Raw genomic sequence first — 24,526 nt, 5'->3', positions numbered from 1 at the left:
AATAGTAATGATAATAATAATTACTTAATTCTACATACAAAACAGATTACTGCTACAATCATAATAACAACATATTAAAATCGTAATGTACAGATTTAAAAAAATAAAAAAAGAGTTTATACATATAAATATGTATATATAGTGAGTCATAGGAATATTCATACCTACTTCCGCTGTAAATTTCAAATAATTAATATTTATGTATAATGCAAAACTTCAAAATTCTTTTACACAGAAACCTATTTTAGGATTATATAATATATAAATTTTAGTACGAGATATTTTATTGTTAGGAAATATAATTTTACTTAAATAATAGAAAATTGTGTAGGGTATTACAAGAGTATATGTACTTGCATTTTACTGAGTATATCTTGTGAGACCAATTTTCTTACCAGTTATGTAAAATATTCATTTTCTTGTAATAAAATGTTCTTTTGTAATAAAATTTATATCAATTTAAATGTTTAATATATATAATCCAAAAATATGCTTCTGTGTAGAAGAATTTTGAAATATTGTGTTATAAGAAAATATTGATTGTTTTAAATTAACAGTGACGGTACGAATACTCCTGGGATTCACTATATGAATAAATTATATGTATATATTATAATATATATAAAAATAAAAATGTATAATATGAACCAAAATATGTGTAATATATACATACGTATTACATATTTATAAAAACTTCATTCTTTAAAGGATATAGTAATTATTTTAAGTACATATAAATATATATATACATATTGTAAAAAACATAATGTTATGCATAACTACAATTAGTTGTAAGTTTAAACTTTGGTAATCATTCAAATATAATATTTAGCTTTACTTATTTAAAAGCATATTACACTTTAATTTCGGTTAAAACTTATGTATATATGCTTCGATTAATATCTTTTATTCAAATATATTATGAATATAATACAGGCTTATCAAATAAATAAATGAATTCTGTTATACTATTAAAATAATTGTTTTTATAGGGCAGCTAATGTAGGTACAAATATGTACATGGATAAATGATAGAATATTAATCTTTAATAAAGCATGTTTTTGTAAATAATGAAAATCTGATATCACTGGAGCTACAATAATTCAATAAAAAAAACTTTATTTATTAAAGAAGAAGAACACGCATTGCTTGTAATTATTTTTTTTTATAAGCAATGGTGAAAGTAATTCTTACAATGTATGATGTACAATTATATGTCGTATTGCCAACGAGAATAGAATTCTAATTAAATTCAAATTTTATGTAAATATACGACAAGATGCATAGATTATAGTGCTCTAATTAAATAAATATAACATCACGTTTGATATCAGGTTTTTTTTATATAAAAGAAATTACTTAGAAAATGTTTGTATATCAAGAAACTTTGTATATACATAAACATATGAATCATGTTAAAACATCTTGTATTTGTAATGTATTGATTCAAACATTATTATTATTATTATTATTATTACTATTATCATTATTATTAATATTGTATGTTATAGGTCGAAAAATATAATACATAATAATACATAAAAAAACATAATATTTTTGTAAGGTAATTTAAAATTTTATAATTTTTGCGGTTTTGTTATCTGTATGACTACTCTTATTTTTATCACTGGTTGCATCCAAAGATTCTAAAGTACCATCTGTAATTTTATCTACTGTTATTACAGATTCTTCTTTTTCTTTTATTAAATCCGGACAATCTTTTTTTAAATGCGTAACATCTCCGCAAATCTTGCAAGCTCCTCCATCAGGATAGATTCCTCTAGGATTATCGGGACATTGGTTGGAAATATGTCCTTGTTCGCGACAAATAAAGCAGGTTGCATATCTGTACTCTGGAGCTTTGTTTACTTTGCATTCGAAATGAGTATGCTCGGTTGAACCACATTTATAACAAATCCCTGTTCCAGATTGTTCATTTGCAAGCTCAGGACAATCTGATAAATTATGACCGGCTTTACGACAGTGAAAGCAAACGTGCTTTTTAGCACGTGCTAATTCCTTCTCAGCTTTTCTTCTTTCCAATTTCATTGCACTATCAATTTCTGACTTAGGTATACCTAGAAATACAAAATTTACTTTATGATCTATCATTGCAACATTTAAGATAGATTTTTTTAGCATATACATACCTTGCATTACCATCTTTTGTCTCAATTCTTTCAATCTCTCTGCATCTTCTTTTTTTACTGGAAATCCATCATATTTGACTATTTCTACTTCTACACCATTAAACATCATTTTTATAGGTCCACAATCAGACTTTCTTCTTTTATGTTCTAAATCATCTCTAATTTTTGGAGGTTTCCTTTTCTTAACCGGTTTACTCATTCTACTATTATTATTATATTGATTAAATCTATTGTTGAAGTTATTTCCATTGGAATAATTTCTATTGAACCTTTGAGGGAAATTATTGTTACTACGCTTTGAATCACGAAAATCAGTATTATTATCATTAGATTCTTCCTTATTAATAGAAGTTGTAGTAGTCGAATCAGATAGATTCTTATTCTGTCTTTTCATATTACGCTTTTGTCGTTTGCTTAAAACTTGATGCCATTGTGAAGAATTATTTTCATTATCTATTATCTTTTTATCTGAATTAACATTATCTTCTACTTGGGTTTCTGATTCATTCTTATTGTTAATATGTTTTTTCTTTTCTTTCTTTTTGGATATCGTATCTTGATTTACATTTTTATTGGATTTATCATCATCGAAACTAGCCCAGCTAACGGTTGCTGTATTATCAGTTTCTTGTTTTTCACTTAAAAGTTCTTTTGCTGTTTTCACCTTTTTCTCTGTTGTTTCATTTTCAGTAAGTTGCTGTTTCATAACGTGCCATGGAGTAGCATCGTTGGGCAAACGCTCATTTGATGCTTTGGCACCCTTTGCTCTTGTATACCTTGTCATGATCTAAAATAAAATATAAATAAAATTATATAATAATTATTATAATTACTATATTATATATAATACAAATATTATATCTTATATAATATAAATATACACATATTAAATATAAAATTATTAACAAAAAATATTAATAAAATCAACTTTTTAAAATTTTATTTTATTAAAAGTTAATAAATAAATGTACTTGCAAATTAGATATTTATTATTTTTATATAAAAATAGATGTAAACAATGTTCTAACCTAACTTTTCATACCACGTGGCCACGTCGTAAAAGTTAAACGATAACTGATAATAATTTAGTTGAAATTTTTAGAATTATTTAATAATAATATTACAAATTTTTAAAAATTCGTAAAATATTTTACAATATAAATAAAAACACACAAAATGTTAATATAATATTTCACTTTAGTGTTACCAAAAATTTGGTAAAAGCTTAGTACCACTTGATGTCTCTGCTAGAGTGTACCGTGAAATACTTTGGTACTGTTTATATACACCCATACATATAAAGCAAAGTAATAAAAATTCATTTACAAAGTTATTTCATTATTTATAAAGAATATTTATAATAAAAAGGTATATACTAATAATAAAACTTTATATTTAGTATTCCTTTCGTTATCTTTAAATTGAAGTTAACCTCTTTCTGTCTATTAGGTAATTAATGAAAAATATAGATAAATTATGTTCTATGCAATGATAGACATTATAAATCTTCTTTTTGTTTAATTTACCTTAATACATGTATTACAATTTTAGGATAATTCTGAAAATAGATTTACTATTATGGTATTTAATAAAAATTATTAAACAATAATATACTGTATTATACCACTAAACATAATTATAATATCAGCATAATGATATTAAAATGGTATGTAAGCATGCATACACATTTAATATTTGTAGTTCAATCCATAATATTAAATATATATTTTTTTAGGTACCATTCTTATTCTGCTCTCTTTAGATACACAATAAAGCAAACAGTTGATAAAAAATTATCAACGATAGCTAATGTGAATAAAAACTCGAATGAACTAGAACTCTTAGGACAAAAATATGTGGTTGATAATTGGACAAATATCACACCACAAATTATTTCAAAATTAGGACGTAATTTACACATTACTCAATATCATCCATTGTCGCATGTACGTCAACGGGTGGTTAATTATTTTTATAACAGTTATCGTAATAGAACTGGAACCCCATTGTTCAGCGTATATGACAATTTAAATCCTATAGTTACGGTTTCACAAAATTTTGATTCTTTACTTGTTCCAAAAGATCATCTTAGTAGGAAAAAAACTGATTGTTATTATATTAATCAAGACACTTTACTGAGGGCTCACACAACTGCTCATCAAGCAGAACTTATTTCAATGGGATTAAATAATTTTCTCATTGTTGGAGATGTATATCGTAGAGACGAAATAGATTCTACTCATTATCCAGTTTTTCATCAAATTGACGCTGTTAGAATATGCACTAAAGAAGAAATATTTCAAAATGTTCATGGTTCTGGAGATTTAAAGTTATTCGATTCAAGAGAAGAAGAAACTGCAGAAAAACAAAACTGTCATACATTAGAGTCTGTTAAAATCATGGAACATGAATTGAAAAGTACTTTAACTGGTTTAGCTAAGGCAATTTTTGGACAAGGTATAAAATAAATTTATTTAATATAAAAATAATATAAAATATTTTTATATAATATACATTGAAAGAAAAATTGATAAGAATTGTTTTGATAGATGTAAAATATCGATGGGTTGATCAGTATTTCCCATTTACTCATCCATCATGGGAATTAGAAGTTTTCCATGAAAATAAATGGCTAGAAATATTAGGCTGTGGTATTATAAGACAAAGTATTCTAGACAAATCAGGAGCAATGGATCGCATGGGTTGGGCATTTGGAATGGGTTTAGAACGTTTAGCTATGTGTCTTTACAATATTCCAGACATAAGATTGTTTTGGAGTACTGACACTGGTTTTTTGAATCAATTTAAAGTAGACGATGTTAATACACAGATACAGTACAAGGTATTATAATAAATATAAAAATATATCTGAGAAATATTGTGCATAAAAAATATCGACTATAAAGTAAATATTTACAGGCCGTCAGCGTTTTTCCACAATGCAAAAATGATATAAGTTTTTGGTTACCAGAAAATAAAGAGTTTACGTCAAAAAATTTTTACGAACTAGTCAGAGAAATTGGAGGTGATATTATCGAACAAGTTATATTGACTGATGTATTCACGCATCCTAAAACCAAAAGAATATCACATTGTTATACAATAGTTTATAGACATATGGAACGTACATTATCAAAAAGTGAAGTTAATGTTATTCACCGTAAATTAGAAAATGCTGTAACCCACAGATTTGAAGTTGTTGTACGATAAAAAATAAATAAAGTTTTATGTGATTTACATAGTTTAATAAATGTCAATGCAATTTATAACATATAATACTCAACAGGAAATAATAATAATAATAAAGTGGAAGGAATATATTTTTATTTATGCATAAATTAATTATAAATGTTATCATGGAACAAACAATATTTATCTAAGAACAACTATATCATCTATAGTGTTTTATTAACATTATGATTATTAACAATTACAAGTAGCTCCTGCATGCATGTTTAACATATATTTGTATACAAAATGTTTGCCAATCGTATATTTCATTTAACAATGTAGGGAGTAGTAAACAAGAAGATATTTAATGCAATTAACATTTAAATATTTTGTTTCATTCGATTTAGTTCATTGCACAAATGAAGTATAGCTTAATTGATAAGAAGTACGCATTAGTTTACAGCAAGTTAAATAGCGAAAGGCAATTTTTTTACTATTTTAGATTAATCACAGACTGTTATCTCCAATTACCAGTTTAGACAGATAAACAATTATGCATAACATATTTTATAATAATGCATAGATTTCAATAACTGTAACTTAAATAGCATTTATTTTGAAAAATTAATCAATCTAAAAGTATTACCATACGCACATATACAATTAATAAATATATTAAATACAAAAATATTAGAAAATATTTGCTAATAGCAAATATAAATATAATAATAAAATCAAAAATATATATAGAAAAATAGATCAAAATTATAAATTGCCATGCAATCTTATACGATAGAAGACTCGCATGGAAGAAAAGATCTTATTTATTTTTCTATAAACTAATAATTAGATTAATTACATAACGAGAGAACAATTATCAGTAATATTGTCATATAAAAATGCAAGTTCTGTACTAAACTTTTTCTTTTTAATGAGATTCCTGTGTTCTCAATTAGAAATTAAATCAGCATTATAAATTTTTTAAGCAAATATAAATAGCATTGTGTTTAAAGCAATAATTTAAATAACATTGAACTTGTTGTTGGTTTTTTTTTATCCTTTTTTTCAGTCGATTTTAATTAGGACAGCTCTGATTGACTATAAATATTGATGTAATAAATATCCAATATAATTTACAACATTGAAGAACTTTAAGTTCTGCAATTCATATCTTGAGATATATATATATGTATATCTATTATTATTTTTTGCTTAGAATTTATACAAAAATAGTTAGTGGTTAAAATGGTGCATATACCTTTTTTGTGTAAAATTTTCAACAGCATTTTGAAATCGATCAATCGAATTAATAATAATTTGAAAAAATAACCGACATACAAATATGAATAATTTTTTCGTGCCGTTAATTTTATATATATGTATATAAATTAATGTTTTTCTTTCGTAATACTTTTGGTATAATAAGATTGATATTATGTACTTCATGTCAATTTGGTATAACTCGGAGGGGAGAATTTTTTTCTTAAAAACTTTAAGATATACAGTGGCATACAGGAAACTAAAGTGATGACTAATACTTTCCATAAGAAATCAGTTGTCTTGATAAATTCGGCATCTGTTTTAAAAGAGAATGTAATAAAATATTATAGATAATTATTATAATTAATTAACCATTTAAAATGGATCATTTCAATTATTCAATACCATTTCAATAGAAAAATGATACTTACCGAAATAATCTTTTAGAACAACTAAAGATAATAAATAAAGTGCTAAGGAAAAGATCTCTGCTAAGATCATAATATGATGCCATGTTCTAATCGTTAAGGCAACCATTATTAATTCTGTTAAAACCAACGCAGAAAAGCTGATTGCTACTATGTGAATGAATTCATCTTCGAACATAATAAGTGCACCATACATTATTACTCCTCCTGAAAAATGAAATTTGTATACAATAATTATATTTTATTGATACACTGTATGTTAAATTATTATTATTAGTAGTATTAATAATAATGCATACCTTGATATATGCTTATCAATACCCACATAAAGAAAGTTTTATAAGAAAGTGAACGACCTTTACTGAGTTCTTTATACAGCTCTGGATAAGTAAGTGCAATTTTTCCTGATACATCTTTATCCAATACCAAAGAAAAGACAGGAAACATAGTATATATTGTAGCATATCTGAAAATATTATTTTATAACATATTTAATATTTTATCACTAATATATAACGAAAAATCATGTATATGTATACAGACTTACCCAACCATAAGAAATCCTTGATATAAGGCAACTGAAGAAAGATAAAATACGGCTGAAAATACGGCTTGCATTGTCGAAATAATTAAACCTCGGTGAATTACAAATTGACTCAATGCAGCTGATCGTTTATAACTTCTTCTACCGTGAACTAATAATAAATGAGAAAGATGACTAAATTGTGAGATAGAAAAATCTGCAGCTAATGAAGCTTGACGACCTTCAAGACCTTCAAGGCCAATACCTACAAAATATTCAATTATTAATATGAAATGAATTATATTATTATATATTATGTATAAAAATTATGTTTATGTACCAGCATCAGCAGCTTGTATCATAGATACATCATTACCACCATCACCAACGGCAGCTGTTCTTTTACCAGTATGTCTTTGTATTAGGCTGACAACATCAGCTTTTTGTGTGGGTGAACAACGGCAACAAACAACAGCAGGTGACCCACATGCAAGTTCCAAAAATTCTTGTTCATAATATTGTAAACATACATCTAATGAGTCACCGCTGATAACTAAGGCACAATCTTGTTTTTTACGGAAAGTATTTAGTTCTAAATGCGCATCAGTTCTCGTGAGAACAGATTTAAAAACATGAAGTCCTTTCGTACGTGAAACCAATAATGAAGATTTTGCTATACACGTTGCTGTTTCTAATTTGTCACCAGTCAACATCCACACCTGAAAATAATTCAAATTACAATAAAATATTATTTTCATATATCTAATATATTATTTTGTAGGTGTGTAATATTCTTGCCTTGATTCCTGCGTTTCTTAATAATTCCAATGTTGTTCTCACTCCGTCTTGGAGTCGATCTTCTACACCAGTTACACATAATAATTCCATTTCACGTTCAAGACTTTCAACGACAGCTGTTACTCTTGAAACACGATCGCTAACGTACATTCTTGCAGCATTATATCTATGAAGAAGATAAAACGTATGTAGAGAAAAATAAATTGATCTTATATTAACGAATATTAAAAAACTTATTTCTTTTCAAATACTTCGTTTCAAAATCAAGGTATTGTTCTTCCGTCAAATTCTTTTTTGCTACGACCAATGTTCTTAATCCTTCGCGTGCCATATTACCACATTCTTCTTCCAGCCAGTCATTATACTGTACTATTCCAGACATAACGACATCGGCACCTTTTAAATAAAATACAATTTCCGAGGTGGCTTCTGATTTGACTATTATACCCATTCTTTTTGTTTCAGAAGTGAATGGAAATATCTGTAGTATAGTATAATTTAATAGTTTTCCATTAGGAGCTTTCAACTGCATAGAATTTAAATCACGTTTGACCAAAGCTAATCCAACTTCTTCTGTCCATTTAACTAAAGCCACTTCATCTGGACTTGAAGCTTGATAATTACGTCTCTGCTCAGGCATAAAATATGCCTGATCAGCTTCTGCTTGACTGAAATATAAAAACAATAAAAGTGAAAGTGTATGTGATAAAAATTATAATTTATTTTTACTTTTATAAAATTTACCTCTGAATAGAACCAGTATCTCCAGTCTCTCCTGTTTCTACACTCACTGAATCCAAATTAGTAGATGCATTGACTTCATCATAAACTGGTGTAACGTTATGACATAACGCTAAAGCATGTACGGCATCATAAATTCTAGTATTTTCAGATCTTCTTACTTTAACACTATGCACGGGTTGTTTAGTTGGAGAATTTTCCATACTAGTATAGCAGAATTTTAACACGGATGTTACTTCGTCGAACGCTTCCTGAGAATATGATATTGTCCCCATGTGTAATTTTTTAAAAACCATTTTATTTTGCGTTAATGTTCCAGTCTTATCACTCAGTAGGTAGGATATACGACCAAGTTCTTCTGGAATTGTAGTTGTTCTTACAACCGTACCAGCAATGTCTTTATCTCGTTGTATACACCAAGCATAAAATGCTTTCCCAATATCCAAATTTACTCGTAAGCTGATTGGTATAATATAAGAAAATAATAAAACAAAACGGAACATATAACGATACCAAGGACCATTAAATCCTTTTAAACACATCATGACCAATGCAAGTCCAATAACTGCACAAAATAGGACCTATAAAATCATATTAAATTAATATTCGTGACGAAGCAAAAATAAAACATTTATAAAATTTATTTATTATACATTAAATACCTTAGTCAATTGATTTATTTCTTGATCAAGCAAGCCAACTTTCGATCTTGGTGCAGAATGATTCATTAAAGATCTTGTTTCTTGTCCAGTGTAAACGACTATCCCAAGTGCAGATCCGGATGCCACAGCAGTGTTAGCCCATAAAGTATTATCAACTCCCAAACTTTCTTCACTGCTGTATCCATCATACTGTAAATATAATACATATATAAATAAAATTCTCAAATTATCAAAATAATTTGGAATACTTACACGTGTAAATGTACCAATGAAACTATGAATATCTTTCTGAGGCTTTTCAACATATAAACTTGCTTTTATATCAAACAGTTGGGAATGATTTTCTAACTTTTGAGTAGCTGGTATCGCCAATCTTAATTTCCAATCTGTTTCTCCATCTAATTGATCGGTTCTTACAAAACATGCGCCTGATTTTTCTGTTGTACGCAACAATACTAAATCCGCTGGTACTCTTTGACCTTTTTCTACAATCACCTGTTAAAAGATAATAATATAGTTATTTTTACACCTTTAATTTAATAAGATAATTAAAATAATATTTGTGAGTTTGTAAATTTTAATGTCTTACCAAATCGCCAACTCGTAATTTAGAACTGGGAACTAATTCCGGTATATCCAAACCTTTAACCAGTCTTTGATATTTTTGAGCATTGACTTCCTTGTCTCTTTTATATCTTCTGAAATCATCTATGGCTTCTCGGCAAATGGTTACGATCAAAACAAAACATAATGGTCCCCAATATGTATATAAATATCCTATTCTTATGTCCGGTATAAATTGAGATATTGCCATGAGCAAAAAGTAGAGATTAAGAAAGAATTTAAATTGTTGAAAGAGAACCTAAAAAAAAAAAAAAGATACAAAAAATTATTCATTACGATTACAAACATATTTCATATAATTATATTCGTTGTATAATAACAATATTTACCATTGGTAAGAAAGTAACAACATTATATTTCTGATTTCGTATTACATTGGTAGGAAATTTCTCATACATGGGTTGACCAATATGAATAACTCTTGCTCTTAATTCTCGTTCTCTGCAACATCTTTTCCACATCCACGTACAACATCTGTAAATAATTAAAATAACGATATGTATACAAAAATTTCCTTTTACAATACAATGGGTCAATTATCATGTAACTTGTGATACAAGCGAGGGGATGGTTCTACATAAAAAGTTTAGTCTAGTATGCATACATTTGATTCAGTTTTAGCTTGACAAATTTTGCCATCTCACTTTTGAATATTTCGACTATATACTATTTGTGCTTCGAATTATGTTTACAAATATTGCTAGTGTAATATTGTCTTTACTATCGATTCTATTCTTATGCTTATCGAACGAAACTTTTAGTTTCCAGAATTACAAGCTTAGTCAACTACACTTATACTCGACAAATTATTAAATTAATTTTTATCGAAAATGAAGCCTTATATAAACAAATTTTATTCTGTAAATTCCACTTAGTTTTTCACGTAGAATTATCCCTTGTTCATTTGTACAATCAGTTACAGAATCTTTTGTATATAATGGCGTATAAGATATAAAATCACTAACAATAAGTTTTTACTTATATTTATCATCTTGCCAGCTGAAATAAAAGTTTTGAAATATTACCATTTGACAATCTCTAATTATGCCCCTACTAGATTAGTCATAATGTATATATTTACTTATGATTAAGTGGATATATATGTTTATATTAAATGTCATTTAAAAAACATATCACCTTGTCCACGAATTACTATTTCGGGGTCTTGATATTAATGGTATGTCTTCTTTCGAAAGTCTGATTACGTTGCTTTGTGTCTCCATTTAGATATTGTCTTCATGGAATTTACATGTAATATTTATAATAAAGATATTCAACGAAGAACACTTTTTCTAGAATACTTATAAATATCGTAGATAATGTTATTCTTATCAATGTTCAATTGGATTTTTATTATGACATCATTTTGTCAAACAAGGAACATGTAATGATGAGAAGATGCACCAGACCATGTATTCACACGTATACTCGACACATTTACGTAGCAAGTATATACTGATTTTATTGTTCTATATCAATTAACATTTAAAATGAATATTTTTGTATGGTGCAAAAGCAAAAACGAAAAAATTGTTATTAATTCTTTCACTGTTTATTAGAATAGTTTGGATGAACTCATTTCTTGAATTAGAAGTGCATCGAAGTTAAATATACCAGCTAAAGTCTGATAAAAATCTTTATCATTGATTTAACGCAGAAAACCAATAGCAGGGAGGATAACGTTACAAGCTCATAACGCGCAGTTACTTTTACACCTTATTTCAATCACTATGAAATTATTTCTTTCGAAAAAATATGATATTTGGTGAGTACTGATAAATAAAATAAACGTGTCATTAAATTCTATAAATATGGTAATTATATTAACAAGTATATATACAAGAAAAAAAAATTGGGTTATCCAAAAATTCCCTAGACGTGTATATTCAATTTTATTTTTAGAAAATTTACAAAAAAAAAGTATAAATTAATAATAAAATTACCTATAATTTTTAGTTATAAAAACATATAAAGAAAAATTAAAGGTTATATCAAAGTGTGCTAAAAAATTCCCTAGGAATATATATATATACAAATGTCATAAAAAGATTTACATATAAAAAAAACTATAAATTAATAATATAATATATAATAAATCTTAAGATAGAAATATTTCAAATCGAAAGACTCGAAATATTAAAATTTATTTTGTTTTTGAACAGAGAACCGAAAGATGAAATATTTTTATGTTATTAAATTTGAATTTTGAAATACATACTATAATAAGTAAACTTATTGTATTTTTGTTTACTTACCCGCACAGACTAGTTTTAAGGAACTTGGAACAATTATTAAATCGTCGTCTTCTAGATGTCAAAAGTCGTATACTATCTTCAGGAGGTTGAAGTAGATAATCGGTTTCTTCGTCCATTTCAAAGTCCCGCTCATCCGAACTGAGCCGCAGTGGCATCTCTTCCAACCTCATAACTCTATTTCTTTTAATAATCACAATATTCAATACGCGTTATTACAATGGTTTTTTTTATTCTAATCACCCTTTCTCTTTCTTTCGCTCTCTATCTCCTTATTAAGAGATAATAATCATAATAATAATAAGAATAATAATAGTTATATTATTACAAGTTTGTTTCTCATACGTTGTTTTATTTCAACGATATGTATTAGAAATATTTTAAGTAACTATTCCTCTGTTTTATATCATTAGCTTATGTATTTTATTAACTTTTTTTCTTACGATGCAATAATATCACGTGACCCAAAGTAACACTCTCATAATCCTTTTCACACATAGTATCTGCCGAGAAATTCTCAACTCACTGACGGATAGAATTTGACGTAGTAATTACAGAAGAAGAAGATGAAAATAAAAATAAAGATGAAGATGAAGAAGAAAAAGAAGAAGAGGAAGAAGATTTTCATTTGCGATAACAGTAACGTTTCTTTTTGTTTTTCATATATCTAAATAATAACCTCATTGTCTTACAAGACAATAACACAATTTATTTAAATGCTCATTGTCTTTTTATCGTCCGTCCGAATAATTTATATTTATAATATTATATATCCTGCCGGTTTATTTACAATAAGAAGTAACAATCACATATACACTAACGAGTCTGTATCTCTCCTTTCTTGGATGTGTCGTATGAGTATCGTTTGAGAGACAAGTTAATATTAATCTCAACGTAACGCATTATCTTCTTAGATATTTTTGATTAAATTTTAATATCAGATTACGATGTGCTACAGTGTATTTCCAAAGCGATAACGATGAATTATCTTTTTATATCTTTTGTTTTTAACTGTTCATTGCGCTTCAAAATACGCGATACCCGCAGTACGACGATATATTGTGCGCGTCCATATTGGGCATTCTACGATCACGTGTGTGTGCATTTACGCATGCTCCTAAATATTTATTCAGTATTACATATTTCTTTCTCTTGATTATAAATAATTAATATAAATGAACTCTCTATATATTATTTTATTAATTATTCTTTTAATATTTAATTACATTTTATTATTTTCATTGTTATTTGTTGACAAAAAAAGTTTATGTTATTGGTATTTGAAAATAACAATAAATTTGTTTCCTTAGTGCATCTACTGTTTTAATTAGACTATTTGATAATTTTTAGTTAGTGATGTAATAACATTTTCCTCTAATGCTATTTCTTTGTTTTTTACTTTATCTTTTAGGCTTCGAAGCAACTGAGAACAATTTTCTTTTTCCTTGTCTGACATGAAATTTATTGCCAGATTAAATCTGTTACATTTACTTAAAGTTGTTAGAATTTCTATTATTGCTTTAAGTTCTTCTACTTTCAAGGATTCTTGTTTTTGATGTTCAAGACATGTGTTAATTATATCAGTGAGGTAGAATGGAGGAATCTCACTGTAGAATATTTTGTCTTTTAAAATATTCCTTTAAAAAGATTAATTATTATGTAGCTGAGTGTATTTCTATTTTTTGCTTTTTGTATAAAGTTATGCGTTACCTTGTATTGTAAAGGTAAAAAAATCTTATTTTACTATCATTAGTATTTCTCCACATTTGGATAAATGTTTTGTAATTTTTTGGAATCGTATTAGTAAATTCATTGACTTTTTCTTCGTTTAATTTTGTTTCATTAGTTTCATACATCGTAGGTAAACATTCTGATTTATTATTTGTGCTCATGGAATTCCACAATGCTACCGAGTTAGATTTAGATTTAGTATCCTTTGGTTCTAAAGGTTTTAAATGTGCTCCATTTACCTGTTAAATATAAAAGATATATATATAACATTTATTCCATATTTTTGTTGTTGATAATAGTTTACCATTTGTCTAAAATGTTCATAAGTAGGTACTCTTTGTTCCACTGCTCTGATTTTTGCATCATTCTGTAATTTATATAACTCATCTGCTTTGAGTGCTTCGTACAACTCATCTTGCAATATTTTATAATCAATTGGTGATTTCAATATACTCATTTTATTGAAATTATTAATACAGATATCAGTTTGAATGTACAGTCAACTCGTACTGAATTGGTAGAACAAGTAATGATAACCTATGTTTAGTAAAGATATGTCTTTATTACCATGGTTACGCTAATTTCAAAACATTTCTCTTTTATGATGTTATCAAAGCAATACAAGAATAAGGCGTTTGCATTTAAAAATAGGTTACAGCATATCTTTCATTGCGTTAAAATATTAAGGTTTTGAATATATATTATCGAGAATTAGTGTAAAGAATCTCTAGTTATAATGACATCTGTTTCAGATATTAGATTTTTTTCTTTTAGTTTGCTTTGCCTCTTGTTATAGAATCTTTCATGTGTTCTTTTCATTTCAAGGATTTCTTTCATTTCTTCCTTATCTTCCTCCTAAAATAGTTTGAATATTAATCATCGTTGAAAGAAGAAAGAACTAAAATTATCTTTAATATTTTTGAATAGGATTTACCGTTTGATTTAAACGCAATACCAATGCTCTTCGACCATCTGACATTGGTTGAGAATAATCCATTAATTTTTTTAATCTTTCCGAAGGACTCACTCCTCTTTCGACTACCAAAACTATTCGCGCCCACTACAATTTTTGTACAGATGTGATTTTAATTATCAATTCTATATAAAATAATCTGTATGCGTAGTATCAATTTATTATTATTGTTATTTTTTATTTTTATTAACAATTTAAATATATACCTGTCTTTGCCATTCGTTTCTTGTTTCAGCAATTTTTTGATACGTGTTTCCCATCATAGCGATTAACATATTAACAAGTAAAATTGCAACGATTGCCATATAAATGACAAAAAGAAGCTGTAAAATAAAAATCAATTATATTTTATTTATAAATATTTAATTTTTTTCTAGCGTGTGTGATGAAAATTATTTGAAATGTATAACGCGTGTATCATTTCAAATAATTTATCATAAATATTTATGTTTGAATTTGTTAATATTTGTATTTTTTTAGCATATCTGGAAATTAAAATGAAGCATGCGTTTTGCGTAATAGTATCATAAAGATGCCAGTTTGAGATCAGTAATATTCTGCATTCTTGTGGTGACATTACCTTGGCCTCCATTTCATGTTCTGTTCTTTCAAATGCTCCATAGTAATCACCGAAATTCGTCATGCTCATAAGAAACATTGCCATGACACTCTCCATTGGAGATGGCATCGGATTAGTTGTTGAATCGTCGACGCCGTCTGGCGTATTAGGATTGTCAAAGGATAAGAATATGATGTAATAAGCTAGAATTATAAAAAAAAGTAACATACTTGTTATTTAGCAGTTAACACTATTTCTTTCAAATATAGAAAGGTCAATTACGTAGACGTTCTCTGTGACTTTTTCTAATTGGAATAATGATTATTTATGTGTACAGATATGTATAGACGAAATTTTTTCTAAGGATATATAGAAAAAAAATTGCATATTAAAAGGGCGAGTATTTTAAATATGTTTGATGAATTTCGTTCACTGTCCGATTAAAAAGAATACTTCTTAGTAGTTAACACTATTTCTTTCAAATATACAAGGGTCAATTACTTGGTTCTTCTCAATGTCTTCTTTTAATTGGTATAATGATTATTTATGTGCGTAGATATATATACATATATATATAATTTTTTTTTATAGATGTATAGGAAAAATTGCACATTACAAGGGTTGCGATTGTTTTTTTTTTTTAAATGCCTATCTTTCAAATTTAAATATTAAAATGTCTCAATTTTATTATGGATATTTCTTAGGAATATAAAATTAAAAAAAAATTACACAAAATATACAAAAGTAATTAATTACCTTGAGAAAATCCCATAACAAATACCAAATAGATTGCAACGAATCTAAGCAAATCACCCATGATCATTCTATAAATCATTACGACGAATGGACCAACGGTTTTGAAGCCTCTACAAAAGAATAAAAAATATGGTGCTGTCGTTAACATGACGACTACAGCAAGCATATCTTCAACTTCGTCGGCGCAAGTTAATCTAAGTGCTGGGAACGAAAGTAAAAGGCAACAGGAAAATAAAAACATTACTCGGGATGGTGCTGTCATCTGAAAAATGAATCATTGCTATTATATTTATTATTAATTCTTTTTTTTTTTATAGAATATTGTGTTAAAGAAAAAAATGGTTTTTCTTTTTTACGAGATTCTCGATGAACATATTCAATCCTAAAAATCTTGCTTCTCTTAGAGCAGCAGCGATATAAAGAACAGCTGCAATTGCCATTAACATTTCGGCTATTAAACGAATTTTTGCTGTAGCAGAATTTAAGTGCATTAATCTGCATTCTTCTGTAAACGTTTGCCACCTGTTTTGTGTAATCATATTTTTAATTCGAAACAATTCTTCAACATTTTTTCCTCAACATTTTCTTACAAGTATTTCTTTTTTCTTTTCTCAAATATTTTGTTTTATTGTATTAATTAATATTTATTTTTTTAGTTTATTGATCATTAGACAATCCGATAAATATTTCTAATTTTACTTACCAACTTTTTTTATTAATTTCAATAAAACCGTTGAAACCATTACCCTTCATCGTAGAATTGTATTTAAGTAAATCATCGATTATATTGATGCGATTAGTTGTATTAATATTTTGATGATTGTCATTGTTCCAAGTATGATTAATAAAGCTCCCATCTAATCGATCTAACGTATTATTTTCTTCTAACGTCGATAATAGAATTGGTAACAAAGCATCTTTTAATATCAAAGTCATATTCGACATTAGTTGCAAAGAAATTTTATCTAGAACGTTGCTAGAATTTTTTGTTAATTTTGTTTCCAAAAGTAAATTTGTAGTTAAATTTTTAGCAATCGACTCTGAGAGTTCATCGACTCGCAATGATTTTAAAATTCGTTTAGTTTCCATGATCATTGGATCAGACATATTATAGGTTGGATCGGTGCTTGCAACAGTCGTTGGTGCGGCAGGATCTTCCAACGTCCATGATGGTCCAGGACGTAAAGTAAAACTTATTAATGATAGAATGAAGTAGAAACAAAATAGATAAAATTGTTGATAAAATCTATACAAATTTGAAAAGATTTTAGTATAATTTTCCGATTAATTCATTATTTAATTTTTTTATTACTGACCGATCCTTTACGAACGTATTCCATTTAGCATTTAAAAGATCAACCAGAGTACCGTCCAATAATTCTAAATGCTCGTCTTTGTCCTAAATAATACATTATTTGTATAATCATTATTTTAATTATATTGAGTTTTACTAAATTCTATTTAAACTTACACCAAAAACAACGAGATTTAAAGCAGAATTGTGACTAATATGTCCTGTATTCACATCTATCGTATCAACTTGCGATAAAGGGTAAGCTGCACACGTTATACTTCCTATTTGCCAATAAATTTCCCTCTCTATATTTAAAATGTGAAAAAACATCTCAACTCTCCCTAATTTAGCTGATAATGTTAACGGTGTTAAGTGTTGAACATTTCTAATAGACAATGATGCACCAACTTCGTAAGCCATGTCAAAAGTTGCCTAAAAACAAATTCTTTTTATAGTTAAATCATTTATTACATCATTTTTATTTATTATAATAAGATAATAAGGTAATATTAATTTTGTGAATTTTGCGCCTGGAGATATGTAACACTTTATTCTAGTTGATAATGTAGGCAACTGTTGTTAGAAGTTGGTAAAGTAGTTTTATATAACTCCTTTGATAGGCAATGTGCTTTACACGCTGTGATAATGTGTTGCCTATCGATGGGGCATAAGAAAATTTGTTTACCGATATTATTAACAATAAATAAATAAGAAAAGTAATAAAGATTACCGCTTTTTCATAAATGACGAGCATATGTAATACAGTGTTTCCATTGGTATCTTGTTTATCAGGATCAGCACCTCTTGCTAATATGAGCCTGTAGCATTCCTCTTGACCTAAACATGCTGCAAAATTGAGAGGATATTCTCCCCAATAAACGTATCTAATAAAAGATCCATTAACATTAATGAAGAATAATCGACTTCCATTTTTTTATATCCATTAGTTCAGATTTAATTGTTATACCCGCTGTAATTTGTTTCGGGAGCAACGCAAACCCACTCGTGATCCAAACTATCATATCTCGAAGCTTTTTGATCTTCGGGAGACATGAAATTACCGAAACAACGTTCATGAACGTCAGCTCCACTATCTAAAAGATATTTTACCATAGCTGGATCTTCGTTAACAATTGCTATGTGTAATACATTTTCCCCTATTAAAAATGGAAGTATAATTAATTGTAAATATTAAATCGAATTTGACAGTTGATCAGATAATAACATTTTGAATTGTTTCATCGTTATCATTGTGCAGTGTAGAAAGAGCAGTCGTGACCTTCGTCTATCGAAACGTCCACCTGGTTTAGGTACACATACTTGGCTGATGCACGCAAGTAAGCACGTAAATAGACTATGACTAACTACAAGGTATTTGTGATATGATGAAAAATTAAAAAAAAGTGCTACGACATTAGGTTAGGAAAATTAACTTGACCTCGATGTTAAATAACTTCACGATGTATAAAAGTCGTAAAATTAATTGCAGCAGATTTGCCAGAGGCCGTACGTTAATGTCTCGTCTTAGAGATTCTAATCGTTAATGATTATAACGTTTATAGGTAAGAAATGATTGATTAAACATTGAATTATTAGACATTGATGATTATACGTAACAACATTAGATCGATAAGAACTTACTCGTGATTTGAAGTTTTAATATATTCATGAATATTGTGTATGTTAGCTTCATTATAGATTTTAACTGACTCACCGTAATATTCATCGCTTATGTAAATGTCATTTATGAGATTTGGATAAAAGTGTAACAGTCTTTTTGCCAAGTCCGCATGAATGGCTGTCGCGTGCAACATACACAAATGTAAAATAGTTTCACCGACTGCTCCTCTTTCACTCAGACTCCAACATACTAATCTGTGTTTGCTTTTATCTATTAGAAAAATTGTTTAATATATTTTTACAGGTATCTCATAATTGAATAATTTATTACTTTTTATAATTAATATTTCTTACCTATTTTAGTCTCGTCAATGTCATCGTCATTCAAATCTTTATCTATGTCGTAATCTGCCGGATTTTCCATAGCCTTTAATGGTGGTAACTGAAATCATTTGTTTCAATATTAAATCATTATGATTTTAAATGTATTATCTTTTTAAAAAATATTGTTGACAGTTAGTTATATACCATTTTATGTCTCGGCCGATCTTTATTTCTTAATAAGACTAATTTTTCAATCGGTATCCATTTACCTTTCCCTTTGTTGTATAAAAATGGTTCTACCTTCGTTCTCAAGGCATGATCTAATTCAGCAAATTGTTTAGTTTGCGTAGCTCTCTTCATCATATCCACGAATAATCCACCCCCTATAAATATGAATGAGTATCACATTCTTAGATATTCAAATAAGATCAATTCGTTATCTTTCTCTTTCTTTTTCGCTTATTCCTTTTACGATTTGGTTTATTTCTAATCATAGGGTTGAAAATTAAAAAATGTTCGGTCATCATTCTTTCTTTCTCTCTTTGATATATTAAAGTGAAATCTGTGATGTTCAAAGGCACGTTAATCTATTACGTCATATCTGCGAGTATTTAGATCGTCAAGTTGAGCACTTGCGAATATCGAAGCAGCGGTAACACTTCACTTTTCAAACTTAGCACGTATGACTCATGGATAATAATGGATTTAGAAAAAATGAGGTAGACATTTTAACGATTTATTTATAATAATTATTAGTATAATCTAATTTGTCATATTTATAAATGTGTATATTTATATTCTGATCGCACTCATCGATATAATGATTTTGATTATTTTATATACTCTGTTTATTTGTCGATGCTTCTCTCCGAAAAGCTTCATTCACGTTTTCGTGTCAAGGATAATATGCTAAAGATAAAGATGTAAATTTGTAATAAATTCTTTTTTAGCTTTTATCTTTATGAATTCATCGACCTCAACGTGTCAATGTTTAATATTTTTCAGGTATTTTTTATCATTTTAATATTTTTTACCTATCAATTTAAAAATATCTTAATTTTAATTTATATAGATGTTTATAATCAAATTATTTAATTGTTTAATATTTCATTAATTTGAATATTTTATCATATTTTTCGCGAAACGTATATGGCGTCATCTGTTAGACGTTTATGGAATTAATTCTATTTAGTTGATTTATCTACTGAGTCTCATGTTCTTTTCGTATTCTTATAATTATTTATTTGTTTTGAATATATTACTGGAAAATATTTGTGTTTTTATTTATGGTATTATTTAAATTTTATATGTTTTTACATTTTATGGTAAATATTATTAAAATGTTATTATATTTATTAAAATGACTCACCTTTCAGATCTACAAATTTATAAAGTACTATAGACGATGTATCCGTTTGTTTCTTAACACTACTTGCAACATTGCTCTCGGTATTTCCCATATTAATTAATAAAAATAATTAATATTTATTCCAGAACAAGAATAATTAACTAAAACGAAGAATCGAACTGATATACTTTCAATACCACTTCGGTTACCATGGAAAGTTCCTTCGTTATTGATTACACTAATTCAGATTCATACATTCTTATAACTTGATATTGAAATTATTTCTAATAAATATGACATTTCTTGTAGCATGTCATATATTTCATTTTTATTTCTTATTTCTATATAAATTTTATATATATATTTTATATTTGTTTTTTATTAGATATAATATCAAAGGTACGACGAAATAAAAACCACAATTTTTCTCTATTTAATTTTTAATAACAGAATTATTCAGAAGGATATCCTCTTCGGTTTTGATAAGTAAAATCGTAAATCCTGTTGGATTAAAACCACAGGGCGAAAATTATAATAAATGATAAAAAATTCCACAACGGAAAAAAGTTTAACCACATCCTTAAAACAATACTAATAAATTTTTATGTGTTTTACCTTTTTTTTTATATATTCGATGATTAAGATATTTGCTTTTATAAAATTAATTAACATTGTATAATTAATATTTTATTTATGTTATTGTATAAAATTCATAATGTGATTTATTATTATATTTATTATTATTGGTAGTGATAGCAACGTAGTTATATGCATCAATAATTTATATTGTTGTACTATTATTAATATTTATAGTATAAATGCCTAAGTATTGTGAAATAAAAAAAAGCAAACTAATAATAACTCTAATTAATAAATAGATTGAAAAAAAAATCAATTGCTATTCTGATTGAATGACAATTAGGCCCCGGAGGGATTCGAACCCTCGATCTCCTGTTTACTAGACAGGCGCTTTAACCAACTAAGCCACGGCGCCGATGTGAATGGTACTACAATATACTTAATTTAAGTAAAATTATAATATTTTTATATGATGTGTATATTTTAATAATTTAAAAATCATGTTTCTCATACTAAATAAATATAACAATAAAAACTAATCATTTTAATAGAATGCAAGTAACAAACAAATTAACGAAAGGATATATTTAAATAATAATAATTAAATGATTCTGTAATTATTTTACAAACTTACTTATATCGATTAATATTATTAAGTAACAAATTTTCAATAAGTGCGATAAGAAGAAATTATAAGTGAAAAAAATGAAATCAATGAAAATTCACAAATGATATCGTAAATCTATTTATAATGATCTTTCTAAAAAGAAAAACGGAATTTAAAAAAATTACTTTCGAATAAACGCGCTTAGAAAAGAGCGTTCAAAAATCAATTGGACTATTAATAAAGAAGATGGTGTATGTATACATACATGTATATACAATGTTAAGAAGCGTGAAAATTCGTATGTGTGTGTGAGTTATGTGTCTATTATCCATGTCTCTCAACGTATATAATAATATATAATAAGTTATATTTGAGAATGAATAAATGGAAAGTTTTTTTTTGAAATAGTTCAATAATTGTTTTTGTTATTTTTTGATTGCGCCCAGCCATTTTTGGTGCGATCAATCATGGTAAGAAATTTCCATTGAACAGAAGTAAGCAAGCTTTCGACCCACATTTCGTAGCATTAAATTACTTTCCACTAAGAAAAATCTTCTACCAAGATCTATTTATAAAGATCAAGTATATGGATACTTTGGTAACAGGAGTGCAACCAATGCGCATGCTTTTTTGAGTAGGGATATGTATAAATATATACATATACATATACAATTCGCTGCGTCACCAAATTTTTCAAGAAATAATAAAGTATTCTTTTATCGAGGACAAGAACTAAGTAAAACGTTTAAGAAAATTACTATGATCGTTGAATATCGTATTCAATTTTGTTGTTTACACGCGTTATTCATATGTTCATAAAGATTTTTGTCATTTATTCAAATTATTCTACTAGATTTCGTGAGAAGACTTTGTATTACTTTTAATTATATATTTTATTACGTTATTAATGATTTTTACTTGAAATTCATTCATATAATTCTATTTATTTTGATTTTAAAAGATTGAGGTCATGATTCTGTGTTATATGGTTTATAAAATTCAAGGTTTTCAACAAGTGGCTCGTTGGTCTAGGGGTATGATTCTCGCTTAGGGTGCGAGAGGTCCCGGGTTCAAATCCCGGACGAGCCCGTCTTTTTTTTTCCAATTTATTTCTTTAAATGCATTTTTGCATCTTATATTTACATATATTATATGTATTTTATTAATTAATTAGCCGTTTAATATATTTTTTCTAAAACAATTTAATTAATAAATAAGATTCTTTATCGAAACTTTGTTAGATTAATTTCTTTTTAGATTATAAAAAGTAAGTCTCTAGAAATCTTTAGTTCATCAGAATAAACAATAATTACATTAACAAATAAATTATTTAAAATTTAGAAATATTAATTGTTTTTTTTTTTAAACACTTAATACATCTGAGCTCTTTTTATATCTCATCGGTTATTTAAATAGTTTTAATTTTTTAATATTATAATATTTTTTAATATTAATGAAATATTGATAACAATGTAAATTTTTAGCACACATAATTTTAGCTTTGGTTTGTTTCACCCATGCGACTAACAGTAAGTTACTTTCTTAGAGCTCTCTTATCGGCTGGTAGCATTGGAATAAAAAGATGCGAGTAAGTGTTCGATATTGAATTTACGATAAGATTAAAGCGAACGATTCGAATTTTTATTTATAAGTCGTTTGTCCTACGGCAATTGCATGATTGTTGAAAACGATTGAATATTCTCTCTAATTAGTTAGAAAAATTCTACTCCTTATCTGTCTCTTCGAGAACATACTTGACATCTCTTTTATATACCAACGTTTTTAAAAATACTTAAGAACAAATTAATTAACAGAAAAAAGAGAACATAAAACTACAAGAATAAAAATCCAAAATTGAATAAGCTTCTTATAAATACAATTCCAATAAACTTATCTATTTCTTAGTACTTGGGAACGATTCTAACGATTCGATAGATCCTTTAGATTATTTATAGATAAAATTGAGATTTATAATTCGTTCATAAGTGTTTTAGAAATAAATAAAACAGTCTCGAGTACAAACCAGATTTAACAAAAGAAAAATTGCAAGGCTAGCAGCAGATATACCAAAGAATGCATACAAATACAAACATACATACACACTCACATACAAAATCTAAATACA

The 24,526-nt window shown here is 27.1% G+C and overlaps 5 protein-coding genes, 1 long non-coding RNA gene and 2 other non-coding genes across 12 annotated transcripts; 3 read left to right on the top strand and 5 right to left on the bottom strand.

Annotated features, from left to right (window-relative positions):
* Positions 1–1,103: 1,103 nt before the first annotated feature.
* LOC107068583 (uncharacterized) lies at positions 1,104–3,321 on the bottom strand. The gene is made up of 3 exons (XM_015325155.2): positions 3,180–3,321; positions 2,152–2,938; positions 1,104–2,079 (listed from the first exon to the last, which is right to left on the bottom strand). Exons 2-3 carry the CDS (start codon positions 2,933–2,935, stop codon positions 1,571–1,573), a joined length of 1,293 nt encoding a protein of 430 aa, XP_015180641.2. The 5' UTR covers positions 2,936–2,938; positions 3,180–3,321; the 3' UTR covers positions 1,104–1,570.
* Positions 3,322–3,381: 60 nt separating this feature from the next.
* Positions 3,382–5,402, top strand: PheRS-m (Phenylalanyl-tRNA synthetase, mitochondrial). Of its 2 annotated transcripts, none has more exons than XM_015325141.2 (5): positions 3,382–3,519; positions 3,703–3,817; positions 3,887–4,608; positions 4,701–4,993; positions 5,071–5,402. In XM_015325141.2, exons 2-5 carry the CDS (start codon positions 3,804–3,806, stop codon positions 5,359–5,361), a joined length of 1,320 nt encoding a protein of 439 aa, XP_015180627.1. In that variant the 5' UTR covers positions 3,382–3,519; positions 3,703–3,803; the 3' UTR covers positions 5,362–5,402. The 2 variants fall into 2 exon arrangements, with proteins under 2 accessions (XP_015180627.1, XP_015180616.1); XM_015325130.2 differs by having other exon boundaries at positions 3,463–3,600.
* A 140-nt stretch (positions 5,403–5,542) lies between these two features.
* On the bottom strand, positions 5,543–13,114 carry LOC107067238 (putative phospholipid-transporting ATPase IIB). 4 transcript variants are annotated; one of them, XM_015322577.2, is made up of 14 exons: positions 12,614–12,753; positions 11,496–11,592; positions 10,688–10,832; positions 10,324–10,596; positions 9,987–10,229; positions 9,735–9,923; positions 9,076–9,653; positions 8,583–8,999; positions 8,332–8,497; positions 7,874–8,252; positions 7,558–7,798; positions 7,310–7,476; positions 7,014–7,217; positions 5,543–6,898 (listed from the first exon to the last, which is right to left on the bottom strand). In XM_015322577.2, exons 2-14 carry the CDS (start codon positions 11,579–11,581, stop codon positions 6,765–6,767), a joined length of 3,222 nt encoding a protein of 1,073 aa, XP_015178063.1. In that variant the 5' UTR covers positions 11,582–11,592; positions 12,614–12,753; the 3' UTR covers positions 5,543–6,764. The 4 variants fall into 4 exon arrangements, with proteins under 4 accessions (XP_015178063.1, XP_015178070.1, XP_015178046.1 ...); XM_015322584.2 differs by lacking the exon at positions 12,614–12,753 and adding an exon at positions 11,324–11,357 and having other exon boundaries at positions 11,496–12,303; XM_015322560.2 differs by lacking the exon at positions 11,496–11,592 and having other exon boundaries at positions 12,614–13,114.
* Positions 12,861–13,424, top strand: LOC149032278 (uncharacterized). The gene is made up of 2 exons (XR_016176958.1): positions 12,861–12,994; positions 13,111–13,424. It is a non-coding gene; the product is annotated as an uncharacterized LOC149032278 (long non-coding RNA).
* A 367-nt stretch (positions 13,425–13,791) lies between these two features.
* Positions 13,792–14,798, bottom strand: LOC107067286 (dynein axonemal assembly factor 19). The gene is made up of 3 exons (XM_015322661.2): positions 14,646–14,798; positions 14,321–14,580; positions 13,792–14,247 (listed from the first exon to the last, which is right to left on the bottom strand). The coding sequence occupies exons 1-3, from the start codon at positions 14,796–14,798 to the stop codon at positions 13,938–13,940; spliced, it is 723 nt and encodes a 240-aa protein (XP_015178147.2). The 3' UTR covers positions 13,792–13,937.
* An 85-nt stretch (positions 14,799–14,883) lies between these two features.
* On the bottom strand, positions 14,884–21,360 carry nan (transient receptor potential cation channel subfamily V member nanchung). The gene is made up of 15 exons (XM_089173631.1): positions 21,237–21,360; positions 20,072–20,250; positions 19,898–19,985; positions 19,638–19,814; positions 18,891–19,080; positions 18,654–18,807; positions 18,101–18,355; positions 17,946–18,028; positions 17,332–17,875; positions 16,986–17,198; positions 16,630–16,891; positions 15,895–16,076; positions 15,521–15,637; positions 15,276–15,401; positions 14,884–15,196 (listed from the first exon to the last, which is right to left on the bottom strand). Exons 1-15 carry the CDS (start codon positions 21,325–21,327, stop codon positions 15,053–15,055), a joined length of 2,805 nt encoding a protein of 934 aa, XP_089029757.1. The 5' UTR covers positions 21,328–21,360; the 3' UTR covers positions 14,884–15,052.
* Positions 21,361–22,135: 775 nt separating this feature from the next.
* TRNAT-AGU (transfer RNA threonine (anticodon AGU)) lies at positions 22,136–22,209 on the bottom strand. Its single transcript has one exon. It is a non-coding gene; the product is annotated as a tRNA-Thr (tRNA).
* A 1,209-nt stretch (positions 22,210–23,418) lies between these two features.
* TRNAP-AGG (transfer RNA proline (anticodon AGG)) lies at positions 23,419–23,490 on the top strand. The gene has a single exon. It is a non-coding gene; the product is annotated as a tRNA-Pro (tRNA).
* The last annotated feature ends 1,036 nt before the right edge of the window (positions 23,491–24,526 follow it).

The sequence above is a fragment of the Polistes dominula genome, unplaced genomic scaffold (assembly GCF_049000335.1).
Source record: "Polistes dominula isolate Pdom_NZ unplaced genomic scaffold, Pdom_raw_medaka contig_33, whole genome shotgun sequence".
Lineage (NCBI taxonomy): Eukaryota > Metazoa > Arthropoda > Insecta > Hymenoptera > Vespidae > Polistes > Polistes dominula.
The sequence above is the reverse complement of the archived record's forward strand: the minus strand, read 5'-3'. Positions and strand labels throughout refer to the sequence as shown.